The sequence below is a fragment of the Equus quagga genome, chromosome 17 (genome assembly GCF_021613505.1).
Source record: "Equus quagga isolate Etosha38 chromosome 17, UCLA_HA_Equagga_1.0, whole genome shotgun sequence".
Taxonomy (NCBI): Eukaryota; Metazoa; Chordata; class Mammalia; order Perissodactyla; family Equidae; genus Equus; species Equus quagga.
This window is the reverse complement of record NC_060283.1, coordinates 7813405-7839508: the sequence shown is the minus strand read 5'-3', so window position 1 is coordinate 7839508 and position 26104 is coordinate 7813405. Positions and strand designations below refer to the sequence as shown.

The window sequence follows — 26104 nt, the reverse complement described above, 5'->3', positions numbered from 1 at the left end:
CTCTAAGGTTGACAAGTTTGGAAATAGAGACCTTTACTGGGGACTGAGAAGACATAAGAAAGTTGTTTCCTTCGGGGTCTCCCTCAAGGATCTACTTTGTGATAAGGGACATCCGGGGCTTGAGCTGGCTTGATGTACCCAGTTCCTAAATCACCTAGATCCTGTCCCTTTGACCCCATGGCTCTCCCTCTTGGCAGCCCAGTGACGTCTCGTGGCCCCAGGGCCTCCCCTCATGACAAGCTGGAGATGGGAGATGGCTTCGTACAGGGGACCTAGCCCCGAACCGGTGGCTTCTCTGGTTTGAACCGATCCTCCCTCCAAAGCAGGAGACCCTTTCCATAGTGTTGGGTCCCCAGGTCCCGCTCCTCGCCTGCTTCCTGCGCTCCTGGGAGCAGAGGCGGGGCGCCTGGGAGCCTGGGCGCACTGGCAGCCTGCTTCCTGCACCCAGCAAGCCCGCCCTGGGAGGGGCCAAGCGCGCCCTGTGCTCGTGATAAGGCGCAAGGGCTCCCCTGTGGAGGAAGCACTGAAGAGAAAGCAGAGGCGAAGGGAGCACAGGGCGGTCGCAGGTGTAGACGCTGGGCCTGGAGTGGCCGACACTCCTACCCCCACCTGCAGCCGCCAACCCCTTGCAGACAAGGTAAGCTGGGGCCTGCGGCTGACGGCCCCAGGACCTTTCTCTCCCTCGCCTTCCTGCAGCCCCTCGGCCCAGCACACCTCTCTCCCTGCGGCAGCCCCGACGGTGCCTTGCCCCCCCAGGGGCCTCGGCTGGCTTGGCATGTTTGGAGCTGAGCTTTGGGCCCGGATTGGACCTGCTTTCTGACCTGGCTTCACAGCCATTTCAGGGTGGGCAGCTGCCAGCGTGGGCCCGGGGCTGAACTGGGGCTGGGACAGCAGAGGGAGGTTGGGCCCAGCTCTTGCATGGAGGTGGCTGATCCTGAGTGAGCCCCTTCTCACTCCTACCGGGCCTCAGTCTTCCCGTCTGTAAGATGGGAGCGGGTTGGACGACATGGTCTCTGAGGGTCCCTTCAGCTCATCCATCAGTGATGTGGGAGGATCTGAGGTTTGCCTGGAACAACTCGGTCCCCTTGGTGTCGTGACTGCCGTTGCGTACTGGCCTGCGGGCTGGCTCTCTGCTCTCGGGCCCGTCCAGGGCACCACAGGGCCACTTCTCCTTGAACACGGGCAGCCCCCCAGGCCCCAGCGCCCTGCCCACCTCACCTCCCTCCCACCCTCGCTATAGAGCCGCAGCCATGGCGGGGATGAAGACGGCCACCGGGGACTACATTGACTCGTCCTGGGAGCTGCAGGTGTTCGTAGGAGAGGAGGAACCCCAGGCCCAGTCGGTCACCCTCCGGGTCACCGGGGAGTCGCACATCGGCGGGGTGCTCCTGAAGATCGTGGAGCAGATCAGTGAGTGCCGGCCGCCCCTGCAGCTGACCTCAGCACCATGGGGCGGCCACAACTGGTGGCCCATGGTACTTCCGGGCCATCCCTGCTGCGCAGCTCTCGATAACCGTGTCGCAGTGACTCAGGCACCAGCTTAATCATTCGGTTCCAAAAAAGACATTTCCCCAACTTCCCCTCCCTCCCACTCTTTCCCTCCCTCCTCCCCCTCCAACTGGTTCTGCTAAGTCCTCAGGGAGCAGACCTGGCCACAGCCCTCTGTTGACCCACTTCTCCATGCAGGAGAGGCCTTGACTGGGCCGAGGCAGAGGTCACATGCCGGGGGTCTGAAAGGAGACCGGAGGGGCTCCTGGGGACCTGGGGGCCTCCTCCCACCCCCCTCCCCCAGGCGGAAGCCCTTAGTAGGCTGGTGACAGGCCCCTGCTGGGTGGGAAGGCCCTGCCCCCACAGGAAGTTACAGCAGGGAGCCTGTGGTGTCAGCCATGAAGAGGAGCAGGGCGGTGACAAGGGGGCTTCTCATCCACCGCCTTTCCTGCTGGGGGTGGGGGCTGCCCCTTCTCGGGAGGGCAGCAGCTCACTCCGATAGGCAGAGCCGGAAGGCGAGCCCACGATAGTCCCAGCCAGGAGCTGGGGACCTGCTGCCTGAGGGTGGGTGTGGGCCGGCATCCTCAGACCCAGCCAACCCACCACATGCAGCTTGGGGACAGGACAGGCCCTAGGACAGCCTGGCCACAGGAGGGCTGAGGCGGTGAGGGGAGCTTCCAGAAGGCAGGGCCCAAGGAGGCTGTGAAAGCAGAAGTAGGGAACAGAGGGTCCCTCAGGGACTGGGTGTCAGACCGAGCCTCAGACCGGCCGGGGCCGAGCCAGGGCAGAGGGCGTGGAGACCTGGTGCCTCAAGAGGGGACCTGGTTGGCCCCGGGGCCCAGCACAAGAGCAACGCAAGAGGCCCAGATGAGGAGTGAGGCGGTCAGACAAACGGACCCCACCCCTCCAACCACGGCTGGGCTCCCCAGGGCAAGTCCCTCCAGCCCACGTCCCCTGCGATGGGCAGAAGGGGCAGTGGAGCCGAGGCAGGGCACTGGATCACTGGCAAGGAAGGGCTGCACACGCTCCAGAGGGCAGTGCTCATCCTTCATGCTCAGCTCGTGCCAGTTCACACTCCCGGGCGGAGGATGGAGGGGAGATGGCATCTCACCCATCGTAGCTGCATGAGGAGTGAAGCGTTTGTATTGCTAACTGAATACGTGTCCTCATGTGCCTGCAGAAGTATGTCACATGTGCACTGACCGCATGGCAGGCATTGTCCCGTGCCCACCGGGTTGGGAGGATTACTACTCACATCTCACCAACTGGAAAACTGAGGCACAGAGAGATTAAGGACTTGGCCAAGGTCACAGAACCAGCAACCGATAACTATTAGCAGAGCTCCCACTGCTGCGTGCGGGCACAACCCCAGTGCCACAGCCTCTGCCTCGTGGGCTCCCAGGAATGCCAGAGAGAGAGAGCCAGGGAGCCAGGAATGTGGGAGGATGCGGGAGGAGCTTACGGGGGGAGCCAGATGGGCTGGACAATGTGAGGTGGGGGTAGTAAGACTGGGGCACCCAGATTCTGGGTTGGGGGCAGGGCCCTCCGAGGCTGATGCACACACCCCCTTTCCCGTGGCCCCGCAGACCGCAAGCAGGACTGGTCAGACTACGCCATTTGGTGGGAACAGAAAAAGCAGTGGCTGCTGCAGACCCACTGGACGCTGGACAAGTACGGCATCCTGGCCGACGCCCGCCTCTTCTTCGGGCCCCAGCACCGGCCAGTGGTCCTGCGGCTGCCGAATCGTCGCGCCCTGCGCCTCCGAGCCAGCTTCTCCCAGCCCCTCTTCCAGGCCGTGGCCGCCATCTGCCGCCTCCTCAGTGAGTCCCCAGCTCGTCCCACTCTGCCACCCTGCAAGGGTCCCACAGGGGTGCAGGTCCCCTCCGTTTACAGCCCAGCTATTGTCACGTCATCTTTGCTGTCCTGTTCCCCATCCTGCCTGCAAGGCTGTGACCTGCCCCAAAGTGCCCGCGGGTGGGACGGGAAGTCACAGGACAGCCCCACTGAGGCCCCGGGTCCCCTCAGGTATCCGGCACCCTGAGGAGCTGTCTCTGCTCCGGACTCTGGAGAAGAAGGAGAAGAAAAAGAAGGAGAAGGAGCCGGAGGAGGAGGTGTACGACCTGACCCAGGTCGTCCTGGCTGGGGGTGAGCACGGGCTGGGGGGCCAGGCTGGGCGTGGGGCTGGCAGGAGACCGGGGCTGGGGCCAGGCCTGGCTGACCGTGACCTGCCCTCCAGGGGTGGCACCTGCGCTCTTCCGGGGCATGCCAGCCCACTTCTCAGACAGCGCCCAGACCGAGGCCTGCTACCACATGCTGAGCCGGCCGCAACCCCCGCCGGACCCCCTCCTGCTGCAGCGCCTGCCCCGGCCCAGCTCCCTCTTGGACAAGACCAAGCTCCACAGCAGGTGCGCTGCCTGCCCACCGTGGCCCCTCGTGTCCTGGCTCCGCTCCCACGGCCTGCTACCCCAACCCGCCTCCTGTTTCCAGGCCTTCCCCATGTATGTGCTTGCCCCCAGCCCCCCGCGCAGCCCCCCGCCCTGGTTCAGCCCTCACCCCTGCCTCTGCTGCCGCCCAGGTGGCTGGACTCATCGCGGTGCCTCATGCAGCAGGACGTCAAGGCGGGGGACACGCTCTGGCTACGCTTTAAGTACTACAGCTTCTTCGACCTGGATCCCAAGGTGGGCGGGGTCAGGGAGGGGCGGGGTCAGGGAGATGCGGGGTCTGGGGCATGAGACGTGGGGACCTAGGGTCAGGGGTCTGGGTTCCCGGGATGTTGGAGACTACCAGGGGTCTGTCCATCCGTCCACTTGTCCATCCACACCCCTGTTTATTGACTCCGCCAACACCGCGTTGGACCTGGGCTGATGACAAAGCCTGTTTCTCAAGGGCCATCGGGGACCTAATGACCACAGATGAGTGTAGACAGTGGTGAGTGCCCCTGGGGAGCCTGCCCCGGTGGGAGCCACTTGGAACCAGGGCTAAGGGAAGGCTTCCTGGAGGAGGCCCCCCCCCCCCCCCCGCCGCCCTACAGGAATGAGGTGCCGGCGAGGGACGAGGCTTTACAGGCAGGCGCCAGTGTGCATCTCTTCTTCTCTGTCCTCCATCCCCATTGGCAACCCCCGGGCTCGATGCATCCCCCCCACCAGGACCCCACAGGCGCTCCCTCTAAGCGTGACCCCACTTCTCTGCCCCCCTTCACTGCGAAACTTCTCAACGTCGCTATCTACAGAGCCCTTGGGGGCCAGTGTCCGTGCTCCCCGGAATCCTGCCTCCTGTTTCCCAGGCTTTCCTGTGGCTGCTCCTCCACTCCCTCTCGCTCCTCAGCTGAGGCCCTCCTGGCGTCTCTGTCCCCCGTCCACACGCGGGAAGCGCACCTGCCGAGGTGACCGCGCCCCCACGCCATCTGTCCCCAGCTCACTTGCTGCCCACTTCTTACTTGGCCACTTGTCACCCCCATGCACTTGGGGTCCCCAGCTGCCCTGCCCTGGCTCCTGGCCTTTGGTGTTGGCGGGCCCCTGGGCTCCGTTCCCCACTCCTTCTCTGCACCCGTTCTCCCAGGAATCTCCAGGCTCATGGATTTGAATATCGCCTCCATGCTCTCTAGCTCCCAGGTTTAGAATCTCAGCCCAGACTCTCCCCTGAGCTCTAGACTCTCGTGTCCAGCTGGCCATCTCTGCTCAGGTACCTAGCAGTGACCTCTGTCTTCTCCTTACTGAGACAGAGCTCTCCTCCCAGCACATCCTCCCACCGTCCAGGGATTCACCACAGACGCCCCACGCTCACACCGTTCTGGATCCTTCCCTTTCTCTCCGACCCCATCCCGCATCCTGTCCCGTTGATCCTCTCTCGAACTGAAATCCCAGACCACCCTTTCTTCTCTGTCTCTTCCCTGCAGCCGTCAGTCACTGCAGCTCCTCCTAAAGGACCTCTCTCCCCTCTGGGCCTCCCAGCCTCCACAGGCACGCAGAATGAATGTTTGCAAACGCACATGAGATCCTGTCACTCCTGCTTAAAAGGCTCCTGTGGCTGCCTATGGCCCAGCCTGGTCTAGCCCTGCTCACCTCCCTGCCACCCGCTCCCTCCCTTCCACCCACACCGGCCTCCTTTCCCTCCCCCAGCACCCATGCTCCTTCCTCTGCTCCAGCTTGTGTCTTCCCTTCTCTCGCCTTTCCCGCCTTCTTTCGGATTGAGTAGTTTTCACGATTCCACTTTATCTCCTTTTATACGAGCTTTTTAGCTATACTTTTTAAAATTTTTTTGCGGTTGTTTTGGGGGTTATAGTTGACATCCCCTATGACCGTCCAGGATCATTACACCACTTCACATGACATTCCCTCACCCTCCCGGCCCCCACGCTCCTGTGCAGGCACATTTCACTCCTACCTGTGTCAAAGCCCACAACGTAGGGTCATCCTTGTCGCGGTTTGAATTATTATGACGGCGGTATTGAGAAATAATTCATAAACCATATAATTTTCCCATTTGAAGTGTACAATTCAATGGTGTTTAGTATATTCACAGAGTTGTGCAACCAGGACCACAATCAATTTTAGAACTTTCTTGTCACCCCCGAAAGAAATCCCTCCCGTTGGCAGTTGCTCCCCATTTGTCCCCCACCCCCTCAGCCCCAGGCGACCACTGATCTCCTTTCTGTCTCTATCGATTTGCCTATTCTGGACATTTCTTATGAGTGGAATCATGCAATATGTGGCTTTTTGTGACAGGCTTCATTCACTTAGCACAAAGTTTTCAAGGTTCATCCATCTGGCAGCCTGTGTTGGGGCTTCCTTCCTTTTTCGTGCTGAGTAAGATTCTGTGGTGTGGCTATGCCACATTTTACTTATCTATTCATCAGTTATAGACATTTGGTTTTGTTCCCACTTGTTGGCTATTATGAATAATGCTGACATGAATATTCATGTCTAAGTTTTCAAGTGGACATAGATTTTCATTTCTCTTGGGTGTATACCTAGGAGTACAATTGTCGAGTCGTCATCATTCGTATTTTTCCTTTAACCAGTCAATTATTTTATTTTATTTTTTTGAGGAAGATTAGCCCTGAGCTAATATCTGCCACAAATCCTCCTCTTTTCGCTGAGGAAGACTGGCCCTGAGCTAACATATATGCCCATCTTCCTCTACTTTATATGTGGGACGCCTACCACAGCATGGCTTGCCAAGCAGTGCCATGTCCACACCCGGGATCCGAACCGACGAACCCCGGGCCTCCGAGAAGCAGAACGTGGGCACTTAACCGCTGCGCCACTGGGCCGGCCCCTCAATTATTTTTTATTAAACTTTTGGTTGTGAAATAACCGTTGATTCACAGCCAGTTGTAAGAAATAACACACAGAGATCCTAGAAACCTGGAAACACTTTACTCGGTTTCCTGAACCAGTAACACAACCTGGATATTGACGTTGATCGTGTCAAGATACAGAACAGTTCCACCAGCCGATTGTCCTGTAAAAATATTTTTCAAGTATGAAAAAATTCTTTTCTCTCTGCCCGCATGTCACCATTTCCTCGCCTCTTTGTTCGTGTGTCTGGATCCGGATGTCCAGCTGGCATCACTTTCTGTCTGTCTGAGGGACTTCCTTTAGGTTTCTTGTGCTGACCTCCTGGTCCTGAGTTCTGTCAGCTTGCTTCTCTTTGTCTATGTAGCCATTATTTTGCTTTTGATTTTGAAAGATATTTTGACTCCGCGTAAAGTTCTCGGTTGACAGCCTTTTTCTTACCTTTCCCTAAAGATGTGGCTCCACACTCTCGTGGCTTGCACGGCTTCCCAAGACAGGGCTGCTGGCACTCTTTGTTCGTCTGTGTTTAATGTGTCTTTTTTTCTGACTGCTTTTCCAATTTTCTTTTTTTTTTAACTTAAAAATTTTTTTTTTAATTTTATCCTGTTTTTTTTTTTTTTTTTCCCTGAGGAAGATTAGCCCTGAGCTAACACCCATGCACATCTTCATCTACTTTATATGTGGGACGCCTGCCACAGCACGGCTTGCCAATTGGTGCCACGTCTGCACCCGGGATCCGAACTGGTGAACCCAGGGCCGCCGAAGCGGAACGTGCACACTTAACCGCTGCACCACCGGGCCAGCGCCGTCCAATTTTCTTTTTATCACTGGTTTTAAATAATTTGATTATCGTGTGCCTTGGTTTGCTTCAGGTTTCTCATGCTTGGGGTTCATTGAGCGTCTTGAATCGGAGAGTTCATAGTTTTTATCAAATTTGCACAATTTTTGGCCGTTATTTTGTCAGACATTTTTTCTGCCCCTCGCCCTGTGTGGGATTCCAGTTACATGACTATCAGGCTGCTTGACATCGTCGCATGCCTCACTGATGCTTTCTTTAGTTTTTTGGATTTTTTTGTTGTTGTTTGTTTTTTTTAAGATTTTATTTTTCCTTTTTCTCCCAGAGCCCCCTGGTACATAGTTGTATATTTTTAGTTGTGGGTCCTTCTAGTTGTGGCATGTGGGACGCCACCTCAGCGTGGCCTGATGAGCGGTGCCATCTCCGCGCCCAGGATCCGAACTGGTGAGACCCTGGGCTGAGGAAGTGGAGTGCGAGAACTTAACCACTTGGCCACGGGGCCGGCCCCTTTTTTTGCTTTTTTTTAGTCTTATTTTTCTGTGTTTCATTTTGGAGAGTTCTATTGCTATATCTTCAAGTTTATTCACATTTCTTTTGCCATGAATCTCATGCCTAGAAGTTCAACTTTGACCTTCTAAAAATTTTCCATATCTCTCCTTAACATGCTCATGCTTTTTTCTACGTTCTTGAACATACAGGATACATGTATAGTAACTTGTTAGTGTTTTTGGCTACTAATTCGATCTTCTGTGTCATTTCTGGATCTATTTCTCCTGACTATTTTTCTCCTCATCACGAGTTGTATTTTTTTTTTTTTTTTTTTGCCTCTTTCCACTCCTGGTCATTTTTTATCTGATTCTAGACACTACACATTTTCTGTTCTTGGTGCTGGATTTTTTTGGTAGTCCTTTAAAAAAGTATTTTTAAGCGTTGTTTGGGGATGAAGTTAACATGCTTGGAAACAGTTTGATCCTTCCAAGGCTTGCTTTGAATTATCAGACAGAACGAAAGCATCCTTTCATCTGGGGCTAATTTTCCCCAATACCGAGGCAGTCACCCTCTGAGCATGCTATCTGATGTGCGATTGATTATGAGGTTTCTAATCTGGCTGTTCGAATGTGAACTATTCCCACACTTCCGTGAGCTCTGGTCAATGTTCCACCCGCTCCTTTCCAGTGTTTCTTCCACCCGCCTCGGGTCATTTCATGACACACATACACTGACGCATTCTCAGCTAAAGACCCAAGAGGAGCCTCTGGTGACCTCCGGAGCTTTCTCTGAGCAGCTCTCTCGTCTCCAGTACTCTGTCCTGTGAATTCTAGCCGCCTCGGACTCCTCAGATCCTCCGTGACGTCTCCTCAGCTCGGGGAGTAAGCGGGCTCTGACTGGGGTCGTCCTCCCTGTGCTACAGCCTGGACACTCTCGGGGCAGTGAGCTGGGCCACCTTAGGACTCACCGTGTGTGTTTCCTTCTCTCCGAGATCACCGTCCTGCATGGTCTGTGGTCCAGTATCTAAAGACCATTTGGGCTTTGTTGTTCTTTTCTGGTTTTTGGAATTCAATTTTAATTTTAGTCAGAGTAATCGATGATGGCTTAAAGAGTGAAATGGTCCTCGCAGGTTCACAGTAATAACAACAAAAAGAGGTCCCTGCCTGACCTCTCCTTCTCCCAGATTTCTGATCCCAAGAGACTGTTTTTTTTTAACCCTGTAGCTTTTTATTCTAGTGTTTACGTCTACAGGACATGCTGATACATTTCTATGCCTTGGTTTTTCCATTTCACACATTATCTATTAACTTTGTATGAAAGATGATGATTTAGCTGTCTTACGCCTGCCCCCCTTCCCCCACAGCGCACACATTTCTTTGCACATTTCCAATTGAATTGCCTTATAGTTTTTGGTTAAAACAATGTGATCATGGCTGTAAATAGTAACACATACAAACAGTGTTCTTAGCTAAGCCACAGAGTAATGATATTTCCTTTCTTGGTCAAATTTTTCTTATAGTTCATACTTGCTTTATTTTTATTTGCTTATTTTTCTATTCTTGTCTGTCTGTGCACAATTAGCAGAGAGACCCCAAAAGGCTATCTGGATGCTCTCTATGGGGCTGAGGCTTGATGGGAGGTCATCCTGTGACAAGGTGGGATGTTCCATAACCAGGACCCTTCGACATTGCGACCCAACCACAAAACTCCTTTCAAAATGATTGATGGCTTTAGGATATCGGTCGGGGTTGTTTCCTTTTCGGAACCGTGCAGCAGGAGCGCTCTGGACCCACTGCAGGACTGTTGTCCTTAGACTTCCCTCTCTATTTCCCGGGAATTCCTATATTGGACTTCTTGGTTCCTGGATCTCTTGTGTTCCTCTTTCTTGACTGACTCTCTCATTTTGACGGAGCATGTGTTTCAACAGCTTCCCTTAAAGTGGTAAACGGTTTGAAATCCTGCGTGTCTGAAAAGGTCGATATTCTACCCTCACTCGTCTGATAGTTGGGCTAGGTATAGAATTCTAGGAATTGAATTGAATATAGGAATTCTATATAGGAATATAGAATAGGAAAATGGAAACATTTTCCTGCCAAATTTTGAAGCCACTTTCCCATTATCTTCTGGTTTCCAGTGTTGCTGTTGAGGAGTCTGATGTCATTTTTATTTTCAGTCCTTCCGTATGTGGCATACACTTTTAATTTTTTCTTAGAGGGGGAGGGGAGGTAGCAGGAGCTTTGAGAATCTTCTCATCTCTTGGTGTTCTGTAATCTCTCAGTACTATATCCTAAGATGGATCTTATTTCATTGATCGGCCTGCACATTTGCTGAACCCTCTGAAATCAGAAATCAGTTCTGGAAAAATGCTCCATAAAATCTCTTTAATAAATTAAATAAATTTATTAAATAATAATAATTATTTAATAAATTCTTTAATAAATTTCATCCCACTTGTTTTTCTGTTCCTTTTTTTTCCTGGAACTTAGTAGATATTAGACCTCTTGGATTGATGCTTCAAAGAAAAAACCAGACATTTATCCTTTCTTTCTCATTTTTAAGCTGGTATCTTTTTGTTCAACTTTCTGGAGAATTCCTTGACTTATCTTCTAAATGATCTATTGAATTTTTAATTTCTGCAACTATGGTTTTAAGTTCTAAGAGCTCTTATTTTCTGAGTGTTCCTTTAAAAAAATTTCTTTTTAGTATTACACATATTTAGAAAAATGCACAAAGGTATCCAACACATCAAGTGACAGAACTTTACCAATCTGCAGAAACCCCCTTCTGCCTCTTCCAGGCAATTTCTCCCACACGCGGAGCCACTAAGGTTCCTTCTAACACCGTAGATTAATTTTGCCTGTGTTTGAAATCTCCATCAATGAAATCGCACAGTCTGTGCTCTCTTGTGTCTGGCTTCTTTCACTTAACATTATGCCTGTATGACTCATCCATGTTGCACATAGTGAGTGTATTCTCTCTCAATGATGTATAATATTCCGTTACGTCAATATCCCACAATTAATTAATCTTCCATTCTGCTGCTGATGAGGACTGTGCTGTTTTCAGATTGGGGCTACTATGAATGGAGATGCTATGAACACTCCAGTATATTTCTTTTGCTGAACATACGTACATCCCGTAGGGCATGCACCCAGGGGTGGAATTGCTGCGTTATCGGGCGGGCGTTGGTTTAGCTGTGGTAGAGAACTGTTAAACAGCTTTTCAAAGTGGTTATACCGATTTACACCCCCGTTGGCAGTGCGGGAGAGTTTGGTCGTCCCACGACTTCACCAGCACTTGGTACTTCCTGTCTTTTCCATTGTAGCCATTCTGGTGGGTGCGTAATGGTATCTCAGGGGGCTTTTTAAATTTGTTTTTCTAAACAGTTTTACTGAGATATAACTTACATACCGTAAAAATCACCAATTGTAAGCATTCAGTCAGATTATTCTTAGTAAATTTATACAGTTGTGCAGCCATTGCCACAATCCAGTTTTAGAACATTTCATCACCCCAGAAAGTTCCCCAGGGCCCGGTTGCAGTTACTCCTCCCTCCTCAAACTCAGACAACCACTGGTGTACTTTTTATGTGGTTTTAATTTACATTTCCTGATGACGAATCAAGTTGAGCCCTTTTTCGTCTGGTTATTAACCATTTGGACAGCTTCTTTTGTGAAGTTTCTGTTCAAGTTTTTTGTCAGTTTTTATATTGAGTAGCTTGTCTTTTTCATGTTGCTTTGTGGAAGTTCTTTATATATTCTGCACATGAATACTTTGTCAGATAAATATATTGTGAATATGCTTTGCCACTGTATGCTTTGCCTTTTCATTCTCTTAATGGTTTATTTTGATAAACAGATGTTCCTAATTTTAATATAATCCAACTTATATATTTTCTTTTATAATGAACATCTTGTGTGTCTTGTTTAAGAAATCTTTTTTATTCCAACATGACAAAGATGGCATCCTATTTTTCTCTAAATGCTTTATTGTTTTAACTGTCATATTTAGATCTGCAGTCCATCTGGAGTTGATATTTGTATATGGTGTGAGGTAGGGGTACAAATACATTTTTCCTACGTATGGGTATTCAATCGACCCAGTGCCATTTATTGAAAAGAACATCCTTTCCCCAGTGGCTGCAGGATCCCCTTTGTCCTAAGTCAGGTGAACACACGTGTGTGGGTCTCTTGCTGAGTCTCTTTGATTCCGTTGGTCCATTTGTCTCTCTTTGCCAATGCCACACAGTCTTAATTACTCTAACTTTATAATCATATTCTTTTTAAAAATAGCATCCTGTTCTTGTTTTATGAGTGCAGTATTTTGTCTCTGTAAGGATTTTGACTAGTGTCGGAAGTTTCCTTCTGCTCCCCGCATGGTCTTTATTTCCTCCAAGCTCTCTCCTTTTTCCTGTTGGTCTTAGTCTCTGTAGTTCAGGCTAGCAGCTTTCCTTAGATGTGGGTAATCCTTGCCTGTCCTTTCATATGTGGAATCAGGCTCTAAGAAGCCGATTGGAAGCCCTGAGTGAATGGATGGGGATTGGCACTGGTGGCCTCTCGAGGGTGATGGGCAGGGAGGCCACTCTTTGTGGGGGTCTTCTCTTTGGTTCATCAGTTTCTCAGCAGCAAACCCTCTGATCTCCCAACGGGGGACAGAAGGGTCCCTGCCAATGTCTTGGGTGACAAGAGGGGAAGGGCTGGGGTTGTCCCACCTTCCAGAATGCCCATCTTCTCCTAATTCATCTGCTTTCAGCACAGTGCGCCCCCTCACCCGACTGTGCCTGGGGTACCAAATGCAGGCCTACCTCTGGCTCAGCATCTCCAGAGAGTAAATTTCTGGCTTCAGCCGGGTGCCAGCTGGCCGTCACTTGGCTGCAGGGAGCGAGGAGGGACCTGGTCCTTTCGTAGACTGTCTCCAGTTCTCCTTTCAGTCCACCCTCGCCTCTCAGCCAGAGGATCCCAGTCCATAGCCTGTCCAGGGGCCACCGTGTGTCCCGGATGCCTGTGTTCAGATCCTTATTCTTTCTGCCTATTTTCAAAACTTGTCAGTGCCTTTACCATCGGACAAGAGAGGGAAAAGGGCACGAGATCGCACCTCTCTCTCCCTGTGACTCAGTTTCCATTCATGGTTTTGCTTTCCATCCTCCAAAGATTTGCTGGCACCTCTCCCTGCTCTAGGCCCCCCTCTCTCCTTTATCCTCTTGGGTTTACCTTTTTTATTCCTTCATTATCCATTTTGCTGGGTTTCAGAGGGAGCGTGGGCTTGGTCTTCTGTGGGTAACTGGGATCCCCCTTTGAGCTTTGCACTCACTGTTCCTTCTCTCTGGAATGTTCTTCCTACCACCCTTCCCTTTAGTGGCCCCTTGTCATCCTTCAGTGTGGCATGTTGCCTCCTCAGGGAAGCCTTCCCTGATTGCTTCCTCATGTGGCATAGCCCCCTGCACCCCAGTTCCTATCTCTCTCATCACCATCAAATGTGGAATGCTTGCCTGCGGGCATGAGTGAGCCGCCCCATGGAAGCTATTTGCTTTATAGTTTTTATCACACTCCTGAATCTCTTTACTTATTTACTGATTGGTTTACTCAGTCCCCCTTGTGCCCTCAGCAGCTGGAGGGGCATGCAGTAGATATATAGTCAACATCTGTGCAAAATGGTTTAGAGGGAAAAGATGCTGCTTGCCTGGGCAGATGGGGCTGGCAGGCTGGGGTTGGGGCCACAGCACAGAAGGCAGGGCTGAGGGTGGAGGGCTGAGGCTGGCAGGGGCTGGGCACACAGGGCGCCCCTGCCCACCCCAGCCTCCCCTTCCCGCTTATCCAGGCAGACCCGGTGCGGCTGACCCAGCTGTACGAGCAGGCGCGGTGGGACCTGCTGCTGGAGGAGATCGACTGCACCGAGGAGGAGATGATGGTGTTCGCGGCCCTGCAGGTGCCAGGCAGGCCTGGGGACCCGGTGGGGCTGGGGTGCAGGCCGGTCCCAGGGCAGGGAGGCCCCATCTCTGGGGCAGCCCAGCTCCAGGCACTGCTGGGCAGATGGGCTGCCCACTCAGCCCTCCCTGGCCGTGTGCCCCACCCAGTACCACATCAACAAGCTGTCCCAGAGCGGGGAGGTGGGCGAACCGGCTGGCACGGACCCGGGCCTCGACGACCTGGACGCAGCCCTGAACAACCTGGAGGTGAAGCTGGAGGGGTCGGCACCCACGGACATGCTGGTGAGGAGGCGCTCTGGTTGGGGGGTTGGGGTCAGGGTCAAGTGCAGGGACCGGGCCCGCCTCTGACTCGGCTCCTCCCCAGGACAGCCTCACTACCATCCCAGAACTCAAGGACAATCTCCGGATCTTCCGGTGAGTTTGGGCGCGGAGTGGGTGGCCCTGCTGGAGGGGCCCAGCGTGGCGAGAGAGCGCAGGAGGGAGGGAGGCGGCCTGTCACAAAGCTCCCCCCTCCCCTGCAGGCCCCGGAAGCTGACCCTGAAGGGGTACCGCCAGCACTGGGTGGTGTTCAAGGAGACCACGCTGTCCTACTACAAGAGCCAGGAGGAGACGCCGGGAGACCCCGTTCAGCAGCTCAACCTCAAGGGTGAGGGAGGGCGGCCCGGCCAGGACAGGGACGAGGGCAGGGGCTGGCTGGGGGCCCACCTGGCCCACCTGTGAGCCGGCCAGGAGAGTGAGAAGATGCCCTCTGTCCTGAGGCAGCTGTGCAGGCTCACTCACCCAGGGACCTCTCAGGCGGGGCTCCTCATCCTTGGCCTCCTAGCCCTCCCTTCTTCCCCCTCCAGGCTGTGAGGTGGTCCCCGATGTCAACGTCTCAGGCCAGAAGTTCTGCATCAAGCTCCTGGTGCCCTCTCCTGAGGGCATGAGCGAGGTCTACCTGCGGTGCCAGGACGTGAGCGAGGGCCGGGCCGGGGCGGGGCCGGGCTGAGGCTGGAGTAAGGATGGGGCCAGGGGCTGGACCACGGCCTGGCTAGCCCCTCCCCTGTCCCTCCCACCCCAGGAGCAGCAGTACGCGCGCTGGATGGCCGGCTGCCGACTGGCCTCCAAGGGCCGCACCATGGCCGACAGCAGCTATGCCAGCGAGGTGCAGGCCATCCTGGCCTTCCTGAGCCTGCAGCGGGCCGGCGGAGGGGGTGCGGGCAACCAACCCCAGGGCCCCGACGCCTCCGCCGAGGGCCTCAACCCCTATGGCCTGGTCAGCCCCCGCTTCCAGCGAAAGTTCAAGGCCAAGCAGGTGCCAGAGGGAGTGGGTGATGGGAATGACCACTGGCCACCCTTGACCCCTGGACCTCCATGGAGCGTTCCTCTGGAAAGCCACGTGCTCATTCATTCCTTCTCCCACCCGTGTCCCTGAGACAGAGCGTGCTTGTCCCCACCCTCTGGGAGGGGTCACAGCCCAGCCGCCCATGTCCACCTCAGGCCTGGCTCAGCTCATATTGGCTGAGTGGTGAGAGGGTGCACGTGGTGGCCTCACACTGGGCTCCACCCCTGCCCCAGGCTCAGCCTCATGTCTCCCTGATGGGGACAGACAGGCAGGGGGTCTCAGGGACTTGGCGCCCCCTCACCAGTGTGGTCCCGCAGCTCACCCCGCGGATCCTGGAAGCCCACCAGAACGTGGCCCAGCTCTCACTGTCGGAGGCCCAGCTGCGCTTCCTGCAGGCCTGGCAGTCCCTGCCCGACTTCGGCATCTCCTATTTCACGGTCAGGTATGAGCCACCCCCCAGCCCGATGCCAGGGACCCTCTCTGCCCTCACCTGCCGCCTGGTGGGCCCTCCCTGTCTCTGTGGGCAGATCTTACCAAGGGCACCTCATGTGTCCCCCCATCCTGTACCCCTAGAGCAAACACAAGAGAGAGATCAAGCCAGGGGAGCGGGAGACCCAGATCCCGTCCCAGCTGTGCCACGAACCAGCCCCTCTCTGGGCCTCGGTCAGCTGGGCTGTAGGACAGGGCTGGTGCTGGCTGCTGTGACAGGGAGTGCCCCTTTGATGGTTCCATTCCAAGCCTGCAGAGATATGAGTGAGGCAATGGATGATGACGATACAAAAATAGTTGTTATTTCAAGGCGTGGATTACGTGCTGATGCTGTTCAGTGTTATTATAATGATTATATCAAGGAATGCCCATTTGCTAGATGAGGAACTCGGGGCCCAGAGAACCTAACTGACTTCTTGCACAGCTAGCTCCGAGCACTGCCCCAGGCTGTCTGGGTGGGCTCCCGGGCCAAGCAGGGTGTGGCCCTTGCTCACACTCTCTCCCCCTGGGGACCAGGTTCAAGGGCAGCAAGAAAGACGAGATCCTGGGCATCGCCAACAACCGACTGATCCGCATCGACTTAGCCGTGGGCGACGTGGTCAAGACCTGGCGCTTCAGCAACATGCGCCAGTGGAATGTCAACTGGGACATCCGGCAGGTGGGCCCAGATGGAGGGTGGGGGCAAGGACAGGGGGCTGGCCAGACCCAGCCTCGGAAGGGACAGGGGCTGCTTCCTTATGCCACCCCCCCAGCCCCTCTGATTGCCCGCCCTGCAGGTGGCCATCGAGTTTGATGAGCATATCAACGTGGCTTTCAGCTGCATGTCCGCCAGCTGCCGCATCGTGCACGAGTATATCGGGGGCTACATTTTCCTGTCAACGCGGGAGCGGGCCCGCGGGGAGGAGCTGGACGAGGATCTCTTCCTGCAACTCACAGGGGGCCATGAGGCCTTCTGAGGCCTGTCTACTGCCCCCACGCCACTCACCACCTGCCATGGCCACTCCTAAGCCCACACCCATTTGGACTCACTGCCCACATCCTCTCCACTCATGCACTGAGCTGGGCACGTTCACACGCTGTCACTGGCTTTGTGTAGACCAGGCACCTGGCTGGGCCAGACTCTGCCATCCCCAGGCTAGGGAGGGGGGGCCCTGAGCTCGTACAGCGCCCACCCTTCCCTTGTCCGAGTGGCCGAGACCAACACCCCTGACCTAGCTGTAGTCCTGAGCTGTAGCTATAGGATGGTGACTCATGGTTTCAAACGGGAGTTTCTTTCTTGTTATCTTTTCTTTTTTTAATAAATATTTTATTGTTGGGTCATTCTTCTTCCTCTGGAGCTGTGCTTGGGGCCACTCTGACACTCTGTCTCTTCATCACCAGCCAAGGAGAGGGGCTTTCCTGAGACAGAGACAAGAGTTGGTTAGAGAAAGGGAGATCTAAGTCAGGCTGGGGTTGGGGGCTGGGAGAGAGGTGAGGACAGAGGGCACAAGCTTCAGGCACAAAGAATGGGGGAGGGGGTTTCTCACGGGTCGGGCGCAGCTGCAGGGCCTCCTTGAAGTACTTGGGAAGCAAGAAGCCATCAGCGTCCCCTGGAGTCAGGATCACCCCGTTGGCAGAGCGGAAGAAGGGGATTCCATCTGCAGACAGAACCAGAGAGGTGACTCCCGTCCTCCCTGAAGGCCGAGGGCAGTCCCCGCTGTGTCCAGACTCACCTGCCAGGGCCAGGGGCCCGTTGATGAACACGGCCACTTCACAGTTTGGCCGTATGCCTGCAGAGACAAGCAGAGTTGAGGCCTGGGATGCCTGGGGCTGCTGCAGTCATCAAAGCTGGGGCCCTGGGCTCGGTGGGGGGTGGGGATGCCACTGTATGCAGGGCCTTGGACAACAGAGGCTGTGACTCTTGGAGGGGGACCTTGGAGGACAGAGTGCATGGGATAGCAGGGGGGCAGGGCACTGACCACTGATGACACCAGGGTCCCCAGGCAGTCCGGTGGCCAGGTGGATGTGCGTCCTTCCCCGGCAGGACAGGCCCTTGAGAAGGATGGATGGCCAGTGTTGCCAGAACGTGCCATGGACGAGCATGGGGGGCAGGGCCTGCGGGGTCTCCAGGGGCATCAGCTCCAACTTAGGTACCTGGGATGGGAGGGGAAAAGGACAGCAGTGAGAACCCTCACAGGCAGGGGTCCCACCTGGCTCTCCCACTAGGCCCCTTAGCCCCCACCTGCAGGGAGTGACCCTGGTTGGCCCGGATGAGAGGGCCGGTGCTGGGGTCCCCCGGCTGCTGGGCGAACCGCTGCTTCGCGTTGGTGGCCACCACACGCTGCACGTCTTCAGCCGAGAAGCTGCGGAACTGCGGCAGCTGCAGGAGGGCGCCCAGGGGCACGAATCCGTCTGCAGGTGGGCGGAGTGCTCAGGAGCCGACCTTGCTCTGGCCTGGGCACAGGGGCCACAGGCAACCCGGACAGAGCCTGCGCTTGGGGGTCCCTGGGTTTATCTGTGTGACCTTTAGAAAGTCTCCCCTTTCTGGGCCTGAGTCGTCTTAACTTACACGGGAACAGGATCAGCCTCATGGAGGATGGAGGGTCACAAAGATAAAGCGACCCTTTTTAGCACACTATCTAGCCCAGAGTAGACACTCAATAAACGTCAGTTGTGCCAACACCCCCCCGGCAGTGTTGCCCACCCTTGAGCTAAGCGTTTATTGGGCCACTGGGCTGGGGGTATCACCAGGCCTGGTCTGGACAAAGCCTCCTCTCCCAGTCTGCCCTGGACATGATATTAGGCTCTGGCCTGCCCTGGACGTGGAGGCGATGTGCCCTCCAGGCTGTCCCCATAGGGCCGTGGATGGAGCCCTGGGGGAGGGCAGTCACAGACAGGCTCACACTGCTCCCTGGGCAGGAGCCACTCCACCCCAGCCTCCGAGACCCTCACTCACCGGCCCCCATGGGAAGCCCCAGCTTCAGGGCCCCGTGGCGCAGGGCATAGGACAGAGCCTTGGACAGCTGCACGTCTCGGTCCTGAAAGAGCCCAGAGGTGGCCCCTGGCGACCCACCCTGCCCACCCTGAACTCTGAGTGACCCTCTGCAGAAGGAGACCAGAGGGGGAGGCGTCTCCGGGGACAGTATGGCCCATCACCCCGACTCCCACCCCAGCAGCTCTTCCCAGGTAGCAGGGGCTCAGCGTCCCCCTCCTCTGCCCTCCCACCATGGGAGTAGGGGTGAGGGTGGGGACGCACCTGTTCCCGGGGTCTGTGAGCCTTTCTACCCCTGGGCCCTCCTGCTTCCTGCCTCCTTCCTCCAGAGGCGTCCATGGCCAAGACCTGTGGCAAGCAGTGACATGCGGGGACTGTTAAGGCCTCTCCACGTCCCGACCCTGCCCAGAAAGTCACAACGTCTCAGGATGCCAGAGCTGGGAGAGGGATATCCAGTTCATTAAATTCACTCCCCATCCCGGACTCCCTGATGCAGATAGGGAAACTGAGTCCCAGGAGGCCCAAGGTCACAGAGAGTCAGTCCCGGAGCCCAGGAAAGCGGAGCCCCGGCGCCCCTGGCTCCCGGGTCGCCCCGCCAGGAGGGCCTGGGGAGGCGGGGCCGGAGTCCAGGCTAACAGGGCGGAAGCTCGGGGCCCGGGCCGGCGACACATCCAGGCCCCGAAGGCGGAGGAGGACGGGCGGGCTCACCCACTCCCGCCGGCGGCGGCGGACCGGGCCCAGGGCCGGGCCCAGCCAATGAGAGGCCGAGGGAGCAGGGGGAGGGTACTTCCGGTCCGGGGAAGGGGGCGGAGCCTGCCGGCCGAGTCTGCGGTGAGTGCCAGCTGGAGGCCGAGCTTCCGGAACCTGGGGTTGGAGGCAGGAGCCCTGGTTTTGGGAGACATGGGCATTATGGGGTGACTGGCCGCGGGACCTCTGGGTGGTAGGGATGCCCGGGGGTCCCAGGGATGTCTAGCAGCAGGAGTCTCGCGGCTCTTGCGGGATGCTAAGACACTTTCCTGCCCAGGGAGTGGTCAGGGGGTGCAGAAGCGCTGGGAACACCCTCAGCGGGTCTGTGGCAGGAGGGCCAGCTACCAGGTCCCCCAGGGTGACAGGCCTGGCTGTGTCCTCTCCCAGAGCTGCCCCGTCCAGACCATGGATCCTGAGGTGTCCCTGCTGCTGCAGTGCCCCCCAGGGGGTCTGCCCGAGGAGCAGGTCCAGGTTGAGCTGAGCCCAGCCTACGACCGTCGCCCACTGCCAGGAGGGGACAAGGCCATCGCTGCCGCCTGGGAGAGTCGGCTCCAGGCCCAGCCGTGGCTCTTCGACGCCCCCAAGTTCCGCCTGCACTCTGCCACCCTGGCGCCCATTGGCTCCCCGGGGCCACAGCTGCTCCTGCGCCTGGGCCTGACTTCCTACCGAGACTTCCTGGGCACCAACTGGGCCAGCTCAGCTGCCTGGCTGCGGCAGCAGGGGGCCACCGACTGGGGTGACAAGCAAGCCTACCTGGCAGACCCGCTGGGGGTGGGCGCGGCACTGGCCACCGCTGACAACTTCCTAGTCTTCCTTCGCCGCTCTCAGAGGGTGGCCGAGGCACCTGGGCTGGTGGACGTGCCCGGTGGGCACCCTGAACCTCAGGTGAGATGCCAGGCTGGGTGCAAAGGCACAAAGACGCAGACAGTTCAGCTTTGTTTTCCTCATCCCTTAAAGGGGGAATTGGCACATCTCCGAAAGTCCCTGCTCAGTGCAGCCCCTCAGTCTCCCCACTGACCCCTGCCCCAGCCCTCTGGGGAGCTAGAGGATGGGGAAGGGGTGGCCAGAGGACCTAGCTGGACCTCTGGTTGTCCGTCTGGAAAAGGAAGCCCTGGGCCAGGGGATCACTAAGACTCTTACTCTGTCCAGCCAGGCCCTCAGGGCCAGCGGGTGTGGGGGAAGGCGGGGCGGGAAGAGGTGGGGACCAGGGGCTGAGCCTGACCTCTCACAGGCCCTGTGCCCTGGTGACAGCCCCCTGCACACGGACCTCCCTGGGGAGCTGGTGGTGCATGAGCTGTTCTCCAGCGTCCTCCAGGAGATCTGCGACGAGGTGAGTGGGGGACAGCCTGGACTGGGTGGTGGGCAAGGAGCGAGGAGGTAGAACATGCTAGAATTCCGCAGGTCTGGGATGGCGGGAGCGTCTGCAGGCATCTGACACTGAGGGGAGAGCTTGGCTTTGCAGCTAGGCACACTTGGGGTGGGAGTACAACCCTCAGTTCTGTGTCCCTCAGGTTCTTCCGTTCACAGTGCGAACAATGATAAATGTCCTGCCTACTCCCACCCAGGCTTGTTGAAAAGAGGAGTGAATGGGAGTCCCAGTTACTAATTCGATTTCCCTTGGTGACCCTGGGCAAATTGTTCAGTCTCTCTGGTTCCCGTTTTCCCATCTGTAAAATGAAAATGCCCAAGATCTGACATTCTGTGATTCTGGGCACTTGAGCTACAAAATGTAAAGTGCTGTACAAGGGTAAGGCACTGTTCTCAATTGAGAAGGGCAGGAATGTGGGCAGTGGGCACTGACAGGTGGGACCCCCGGCCCCAGGTGAACCTGCCGCTGCTCACCCTGAGCCAGCCGCTGCTATTGGGCATTGCCCGCAACGAGACCAGCGCCGGCCGTGCCAGTGCCGAGTTCTACGTCCAGTGAGTGAACTTGGGGGACAGGGTCCTAGGGAGGTGGGTGGTTGTGGGGCATGGCTGAGGCAGCTGGGGCTCCACAGGGACCCTCCAGGGGCGGGGCACCCACCAAGCCACCCTCATGTCCTTGTCCAGGTGCAGCCTGACTTCTGAGCAGGTGAGGGAGCATTACATGAGTGGGGGACCTGAGGCCCACGAGTCCACGGGAATCATCTTTGTGGAGACACAGGTGCGAGGCGGTGAAGTGTGTCTTGCTTGGACAAGGAGCTGGGGTTGGGGCTTGCGGAGGCCAGGTGATGCATGGGGCCCCCAGATCCCTCAGAACTTTCCTCTGGAGCCCCAGGGCCTCACTGGGGATGCCCTCAGCCCAAAGGAGGGCCAGGGACCTGTTCAGCCCCTTTACCATGTCTCCCTAGGGGCGGGGCAGTACAGAGGGCTGCGAAGCTCGGGAACTGTGGGCACAGCTCCTGTGGGAGACCTCAGGGCTGGATGTCTGGGTCTGTCTCCCCACAGAGCGTGCGGAGGTTGCAGGAGACAGAAATGTGGGCTGAGCTCTGCCCCTCGGCCAAAGGCGCCATCTTCCTCTACAACCGGGTCCAGGGAAGTCCCGCCTGAGTCGCCTTAGGGTCCCCAGCCCTATCACCACAGCTCGAAAGACAATAAAGGACTTTATTCTTGGATTCCGTTGGCGTCTGCTCTTTCCGTGAGATCGAGAGGGGCCGCTGGGAGAGCCCTGGGTGGGTGAGAGAGACAGCACAAGTGACTTTGAAAAAAAAAAAAACTCAGCCTCAGTTTCCCCTTTACAACCTGGGAGGAGGGCCGTTTCCCCGGCCAGCCTCTGGTAAGGTTCTGGGCCGACTATAGGGTGGGAGCTGCTCTGTGTCTCTTGCAGCGCGGACTGACAGCCATGCCTGCGGGACAGCGACGGCGCCCGGGCCGAAAGCCTCACTAAGGGTCAGGCTCGGTGCCGCCCGCCTACCGGGTCAGCGCCCGCACCTTCCCGCACCTCCGCCGGCCTCGGCCAACGGACGTGGGGGGCGGGGCCCTCGCCGCGACTTCCGGGAAGGTGGGCGTGGTCAGGGTGTCTAAGCCAATGACAATGCGGGGGCGGGGCCTCAATAGAAGCAGGAAATGGCGGCGGCCGCGGAGTCCGTGAGTGCGGCGGGGCGGGGCTTGGTTGTGGCTCCTCCTTCGCCCGCCCCCTGAGCTCCCTGGCAGGGGCGGGGGTCTCGGGGTTCGCGGCTGGGTGTCCAGACGCCGAGGCTGGTGTGGAGAAGGGCCCCGCTCGCCGGGGCAGAGGCCGGACAGGTCCGGGACACCGGGGGCTGGCCCTGCACAAGGACGCCCCACCCGCGCCTGGCTCCCCCGGTCTGCTCCAGTTTGCCTTGGCGAGTAACCGCGGCCAGGCCCCTTCCCTCGGCCCCGCAGCGCGTGAAGTCTCGCCCGTCCCGGCCCCAATGCCCTCCTTTGTGGCTTCCTCTCCCCAGCCGCCCGCCCGCCGCCATGCTGCCCCTGCTGCCCCTGCGCCTGTGCCGGCCGTGGCCCCGCAGCCCTCCCGCCCGGCTCCTCGCCACGGCCGCCCGGCAGCGGTGAGTCGGGCGCCGGGGGGCCGGCCGGATCGTTCAATGGGTTTTTGCTGAGGGCCTGCCCAGCTCTAGGCCATCCCGTGGGTGCCGATTTAGTCGGGATCTCTCTGCTCTGTCAGGTGCCTTACAGGCTGTGACAGGTAACCCTCACCTTCACTGCGGAGGACACAGGATCAGAGATTAAGGCACGACCCCTAAGGTCATACAGCGAGTTAAGTGGCAGATCTGGAATTTGAGCCCAAATCAAACCCAGTGCACTTTCCACAACTCCAGTCATTGTTAAGCTGTGCATGACCCACCGGGGGAGGTGGAGTTAAAAATGCAGATTCCGGGGCCCTGCTCTGGAGATTCCGATCGGCAGGAATGAGGTGGGGCTCAGGAATCTGCTTTTTTAAACAAGCTTTTCAGGTGTTTCTGGCGCAAGGGGTCTGAGGACTACACTTTGAGATGTCCTGATCTGCACCAGACCCCCGCACACTCAGGGGGAGGGGTGGGTTGGAGTTAGATCTCTCTTGGTGCCTGCTTCAGCCTCTCAGCTCCTGGTTGCTGAGTTGAAGGGTGTGGCCCCGGGGGGCTGGGAGGGGCAGGGAAGGGGTACCCTCTGTGTTTCCTCAGCCCCTACGGGTTTGGGCCTCTCTGCACAGGTCTGGCCAGAGTAACTACTATGAACTGTTGGGGGTGCACCCGGGTGCCAGCGCTGAAGAAGTTAAACGAGCTTTCTTCTCCAAGTCCAAAGAGGTACCAGTGGTCCCAGGCGGGGAGAGGAGCGGAAGTCTGAGCCAGATGGGGCACACTCCAGCTTCCCAGGAATGGAGCAGGGTGGCTCATTCAGATGGATGCCACATTCCTTCAGCATGCATAGGGAGGGGGAGGCGCCCCAAGGACAGAGGTCTGCCAGGGGGGAGGACAGGTTGGGGGGGGGGGGAAGGGGCCCTGTCTGATGGCCTGGGCTTGGTTCTCTTGACTTGCCTGCTCTTAAGAAAGCCTGGACCAGGGCACATAGTGAGAGCCAGAAAGCAGGTGGGGAGGGCTTGCACAAGGGGAGGGGGCAGGAGTCTGTGCTTCCTGACTCTCTGGCCTTCTGGAAGGGTGGGCAGGCCTGAGAGTGAGGGTCCCTGCCTAGGTGGGGCTTCTGAGAATGATTTGAGCCCTTGTGGGTGCACATTACTGGGATGGGGCCTGGGAAGGGGCACAGAAAGGGAGATGAGGGGAGTCCTGCCCCACCCAGCTGCACCCTGACCGGGACCCCGGGAACCCATCCCTGCACTGCCGCTTTGTGGAGCTGAGCGAGGCATACCAGGTGCTCAGCCGCGAGCAGAGCCGCCGCAGCTACGACCACCAGCTCCGCTCAGCAACTCCCCCAAAGTCTCCAGGAGCCACAGCCCATCCCAGGTCTGCTCATCAAGCACACAGGTACAGGAGTCCTGCCCTCTTCTTGCCCCTCTATGTCTCCTTGGGAGTGTCATCCCCACCCTGTCCTTTCTTCTCCCTCCCAGCAGCTCCTGGGCACCCCCCAATGCACAATACTGGGCCCAATTTCATGGCGGGAGGCCTCAGGGACCAGAGTTGAGGCAGCAACAGCGGAAACACAACCAGCGCGTGCTGGGGTACTGCCTCCTGATCATGCTGGCAGGCATGGGCCTGCACTACGCTGCCTTCAGGTGCGTCCTTGCCTTCCCCTGGGGTGTTGGGGGGAGGGATATGGGTGAGGGAGCCCAGGGCGGTCAGCTGTCCATCCACACCACCCCTGTGGCCCACACTCTCTCGTCTTGTGTCTCTCCGGAGCCTCTCCCTTGGCACAGGCAGCTCTGCACTGAGGGCTAATGTCATTTTCCGTTTTTTATAATTAGAATGTAAATCTTTGCTGTTGGCTGCCAGGGAGTGCTGGAGCCACCCAAAATCACGCACAAGAAGGAAGTGCGTTGGGAAGGGGCCTCACCAGCACTGTCCTCACTCAGTTGTCTCCCCGCCACTCTCATGCACGCATGACACGGGTTCTACAGCAAAGATGCCTAAAGGCCCGTGCCCACTGTTGGCAGCCGGCCTCGTTCAGTGGTTGCGTGAGATGTACAGCCCTTTCTAGTCTCCTGTGAGGACCACCCTGGTGCTCAGAGCTGCTGTCACCACTGTCAGCAGGACAGCCAGGGACCTGGGTGGCCACTGGACCCTGGACAGGCGCCGGCCACTCTGTGCCCCCCTCCCCACCCAGCACAGGCAGTTAGGCTGAGGTCCCCACAGATGCAAAGCTGTAAGACCCTAGAGTGGGGTGGAGGGGGTGGGACTTGGGGACAGCAGGGATTGGGGGCTCCAGGGTTAACGGTAATCCCCTTGCAGGAAGCTGGAGCAGGTGCACCGTAGCTTCATGGATGAAAAGGATCGGATCATCACGGCCATCTACAATGACACGCGGGCCCGGGCCAGGTCTGTCCCTGCTCTGTCCTGCCCTCTCTCCACCGTCCTGGCACCACCCTCCAGGGTCCCTGTCCCGACCACCCGGCTGCTCTCTCCTGCAGGGCCAACAGAGCCAGGCTCCAGCAGGAGTACCGGCAGAGGCAGCAGCTGCAGCCGCCACCTGGGCCTCCCCCAGGCCCGGGGATCGCGCCCCCGAGCACCAGCCCCTGAGGCGCATCCCTGGATGGGACCTCCTGGGCGTCCCCTCCCGGGACTCCCGACTCCCCGAAATGCGTGCAATAAAATGATTCTCAGAGCCCGTGTCCGCCTCCCTCCTTCAGGTCCAGCGCCCCCCGCCCGGGCCTCTCCGCCGGACGCGCCCCGCCCTCCGGGATCTGGCGGCAGCGACCCAGGAGCCCAGCCCCCTGGGCGGCGCGTCCCCTTTCCCCCGCAGCCGCGGGAGGGGGTGTGTGGAGGGGGCGGGCCCCGGCGGCGGCCTCGCCCCCCCTCCCCCGCCCCGCGGCCGGGTGGGGAGCGCGTGTCTGGGTCACATGAGCCGCCCGCCCGCCAGCCCGGGCCCGGCCCCCCACCGCCCCCGCCGTCCCCGCCGTCCCCGCCGCCGCCGCCCGCCCCCCCAACCCCCGCGGGTCCCCCAGCCGCGGCGGCCCCGCGCCTCCCCACTTCCG

General features: G+C 57.6%; 4 protein-coding genes across 9 annotated transcripts; 3 read left to right on the top strand and 1 right to left on the bottom strand.

Annotated features, from left to right (window-relative positions):
* Nucleotides 1–6: 6 nt before the first annotated feature.
* Nucleotides 7–17095, top strand: FERMT3 (FERM domain containing kindlin 3). The gene is made up of 15 exons (XM_046644295.1): nt 7–637; nt 1241–1410; nt 3075–3308; nt 3514–3633; nt 3725–3893; nt 4064–4166; nt 13888–13995; nt 14144–14278; nt 14361–14410; nt 14518–14642; nt 14842–14948; nt 15057–15290; nt 15638–15762; nt 16326–16467; nt 16586–17095. The coding sequence occupies exons 2-15, from the start codon at nt 1251–1253 to the stop codon at nt 16763–16765; spliced, it is 1992 nt and encodes a 663-aa protein (XP_046500251.1). The 5' UTR covers nt 7–637; nt 1241–1250; the 3' UTR covers nt 16766–17095.
* TRPT1 (tRNA phosphotransferase 1) lies at nt 17089–19569 on the bottom strand. Its single transcript, XM_046644299.1, has 8 exons — nt 19489–19569; nt 19045–19128; nt 18745–18826; nt 18031–18200; nt 17768–17942; nt 17522–17578; nt 17336–17446; nt 17089–17207 (listed from the first exon to the last, which is right to left on the bottom strand). The coding sequence occupies exons 2-8, from the start codon at nt 19117–19119 to the stop codon at nt 17116–17118; spliced, it is 762 nt and encodes a 253-aa protein (XP_046500255.1). The 5' UTR covers nt 19120–19128; nt 19489–19569; the 3' UTR covers nt 17089–17115.
* Nucleotides 19570–19582: 13 nt separating this feature from the next.
* NUDT22 (nudix hydrolase 22) lies at nt 19583–22121 on the top strand. Of its 3 annotated transcripts, none has more exons than XM_046644297.1 (6): nt 19583–19611; nt 19915–20412; nt 20759–20857; nt 21350–21447; nt 21577–21670; nt 21955–22121. In XM_046644297.1, exons 2-6 carry the CDS (start codon nt 19933–19935, stop codon nt 22054–22056), a joined length of 873 nt encoding a protein of 290 aa, XP_046500253.1. In that variant the 5' UTR covers nt 19583–19611; nt 19915–19932; the 3' UTR covers nt 22057–22121. The 3 variants fall into 3 exon arrangements, with proteins under 3 accessions (XP_046500253.1, XP_046500254.1, XP_046500252.1); XM_046644298.1 differs by lacking the exon at nt 19583–19611 and adding an exon at nt 19624–19656; XM_046644296.1 differs by lacking the exon at nt 19583–19611 and adding an exon at nt 19624–19694.
* Nucleotides 22122–22352: 231 nt separating this feature from the next.
* Nucleotides 22353–25734, top strand: DNAJC4 (DnaJ heat shock protein family (Hsp40) member C4). 4 transcript variants are annotated; one of them, XM_046644302.1, is made up of 6 exons: nt 22353–23030; nt 23672–23765; nt 24256–24419; nt 24524–24688; nt 25362–25448; nt 25541–25734. In XM_046644302.1, the coding sequence occupies exons 1-6, from the start codon at nt 22945–22947 to the stop codon at nt 25647–25649; spliced, it is 705 nt and encodes a 234-aa protein (XP_046500258.1). In that variant the 5' UTR covers nt 22353–22944; the 3' UTR covers nt 25650–25734. The 4 variants fall into 4 exon arrangements, with proteins under 4 accessions (XP_046500258.1, XP_046500259.1, XP_046500257.1 ...); XM_046644303.1 differs by having other exon boundaries at nt 22354–23030; nt 24527–24688; XM_046644301.1 differs by having other exon boundaries at nt 22394–23030; nt 24256–24440; nt 24527–24688.
* The last annotated feature ends 370 nt before the right edge of the window (nt 25735–26104 follow it).

What these genes read in the sequence shown, in the direction of transcription:
- FERMT3 (XM_046644295.1), top strand. Translation starts at nt 1,251, where the DNA reads ATGGCGGGGATGAAGACGGCCACCGGGGACTACATTGACTCGTCCTGG. An exon ending in CGGCACCCACGGACATGCTG is followed by an intron (nt 14,279 to 14,360) that starts GTGAGGAGGCGC and finishes GCTCCTCCCCAG; the next exon opens with GACAGCCTCACTACCATCCC. An exon ending in GAAAGTTCAAGGCCAAGCAG is followed by an intron (nt 15,291 to 15,637) that starts GTGCCAGAGGGA and finishes GTGGTCCCGCAG; the next exon opens with CTCACCCCGCGGATCCTGGA.
- TRPT1 (XM_046644299.1), bottom strand. Translation starts at nt 19,119, where the DNA reads ATGGACGCCTCTGGAGGAAGGAGGCAGGAAGCAGGAGGGCCCAGGGGT. An exon ending in GGACCCTGGTGTCATCAGTG is followed by an intron (nt 17,579 to 17,767) that starts GTCAGTGCCCTG and finishes TTGTCTCTGCAG; the next exon opens with GCATACGGCCAAACTGTGAA. An exon ending in CCTGCAGCTGCGCCCGACCC is followed by an intron (nt 17,208 to 17,335) that starts GTGAGAAACCCC and finishes TCTCTGTCTCAG; the next exon opens with GAAAGCCCCTCTCCTTGGCT.
- NUDT22 (XM_046644297.1), top strand. Translation starts at nt 19,933, where the DNA reads ATGGATCCTGAGGTGTCCCTGCTGCTGCAGTGCCCCCCAGGGGGTCTG. An exon ending in TCCAGGAGATCTGCGACGAG is followed by an intron (nt 20,858 to 21,349) that starts GTGAGTGGGGGA and finishes CCCCGGCCCCAG; the next exon opens with GTGAACCTGCCGCTGCTCAC. An exon ending in TCATCTTTGTGGAGACACAG is followed by an intron (nt 21,671 to 21,954) that starts GTGCGAGGCGGT and finishes GTCTCCCCACAG; the next exon opens with AGCGTGCGGAGGTTGCAGGA.
- DNAJC4 (XM_046644300.1), top strand. Translation starts at nt 22,945, where the DNA reads ATGCTGCCCCTGCTGCCCCTGCGCCTGTGCCGGCCGTGGCCCCGCAGC. An exon ending in TCTGCTCATCAAGCACACAG is followed by an intron (nt 24,441 to 24,523) that starts GTACAGGAGTCC and finishes TCTCCCTCCCAG; the next exon opens with CAGCTCCTGGGCACCCCCCA. An exon ending in CTGCACTACGCTGCCTTCAG is followed by an intron (nt 24,689 to 25,361) that starts GTGCGTCCTTGC and finishes ATCCCCTTGCAG; the next exon opens with GAAGCTGGAGCAGGTGCACC.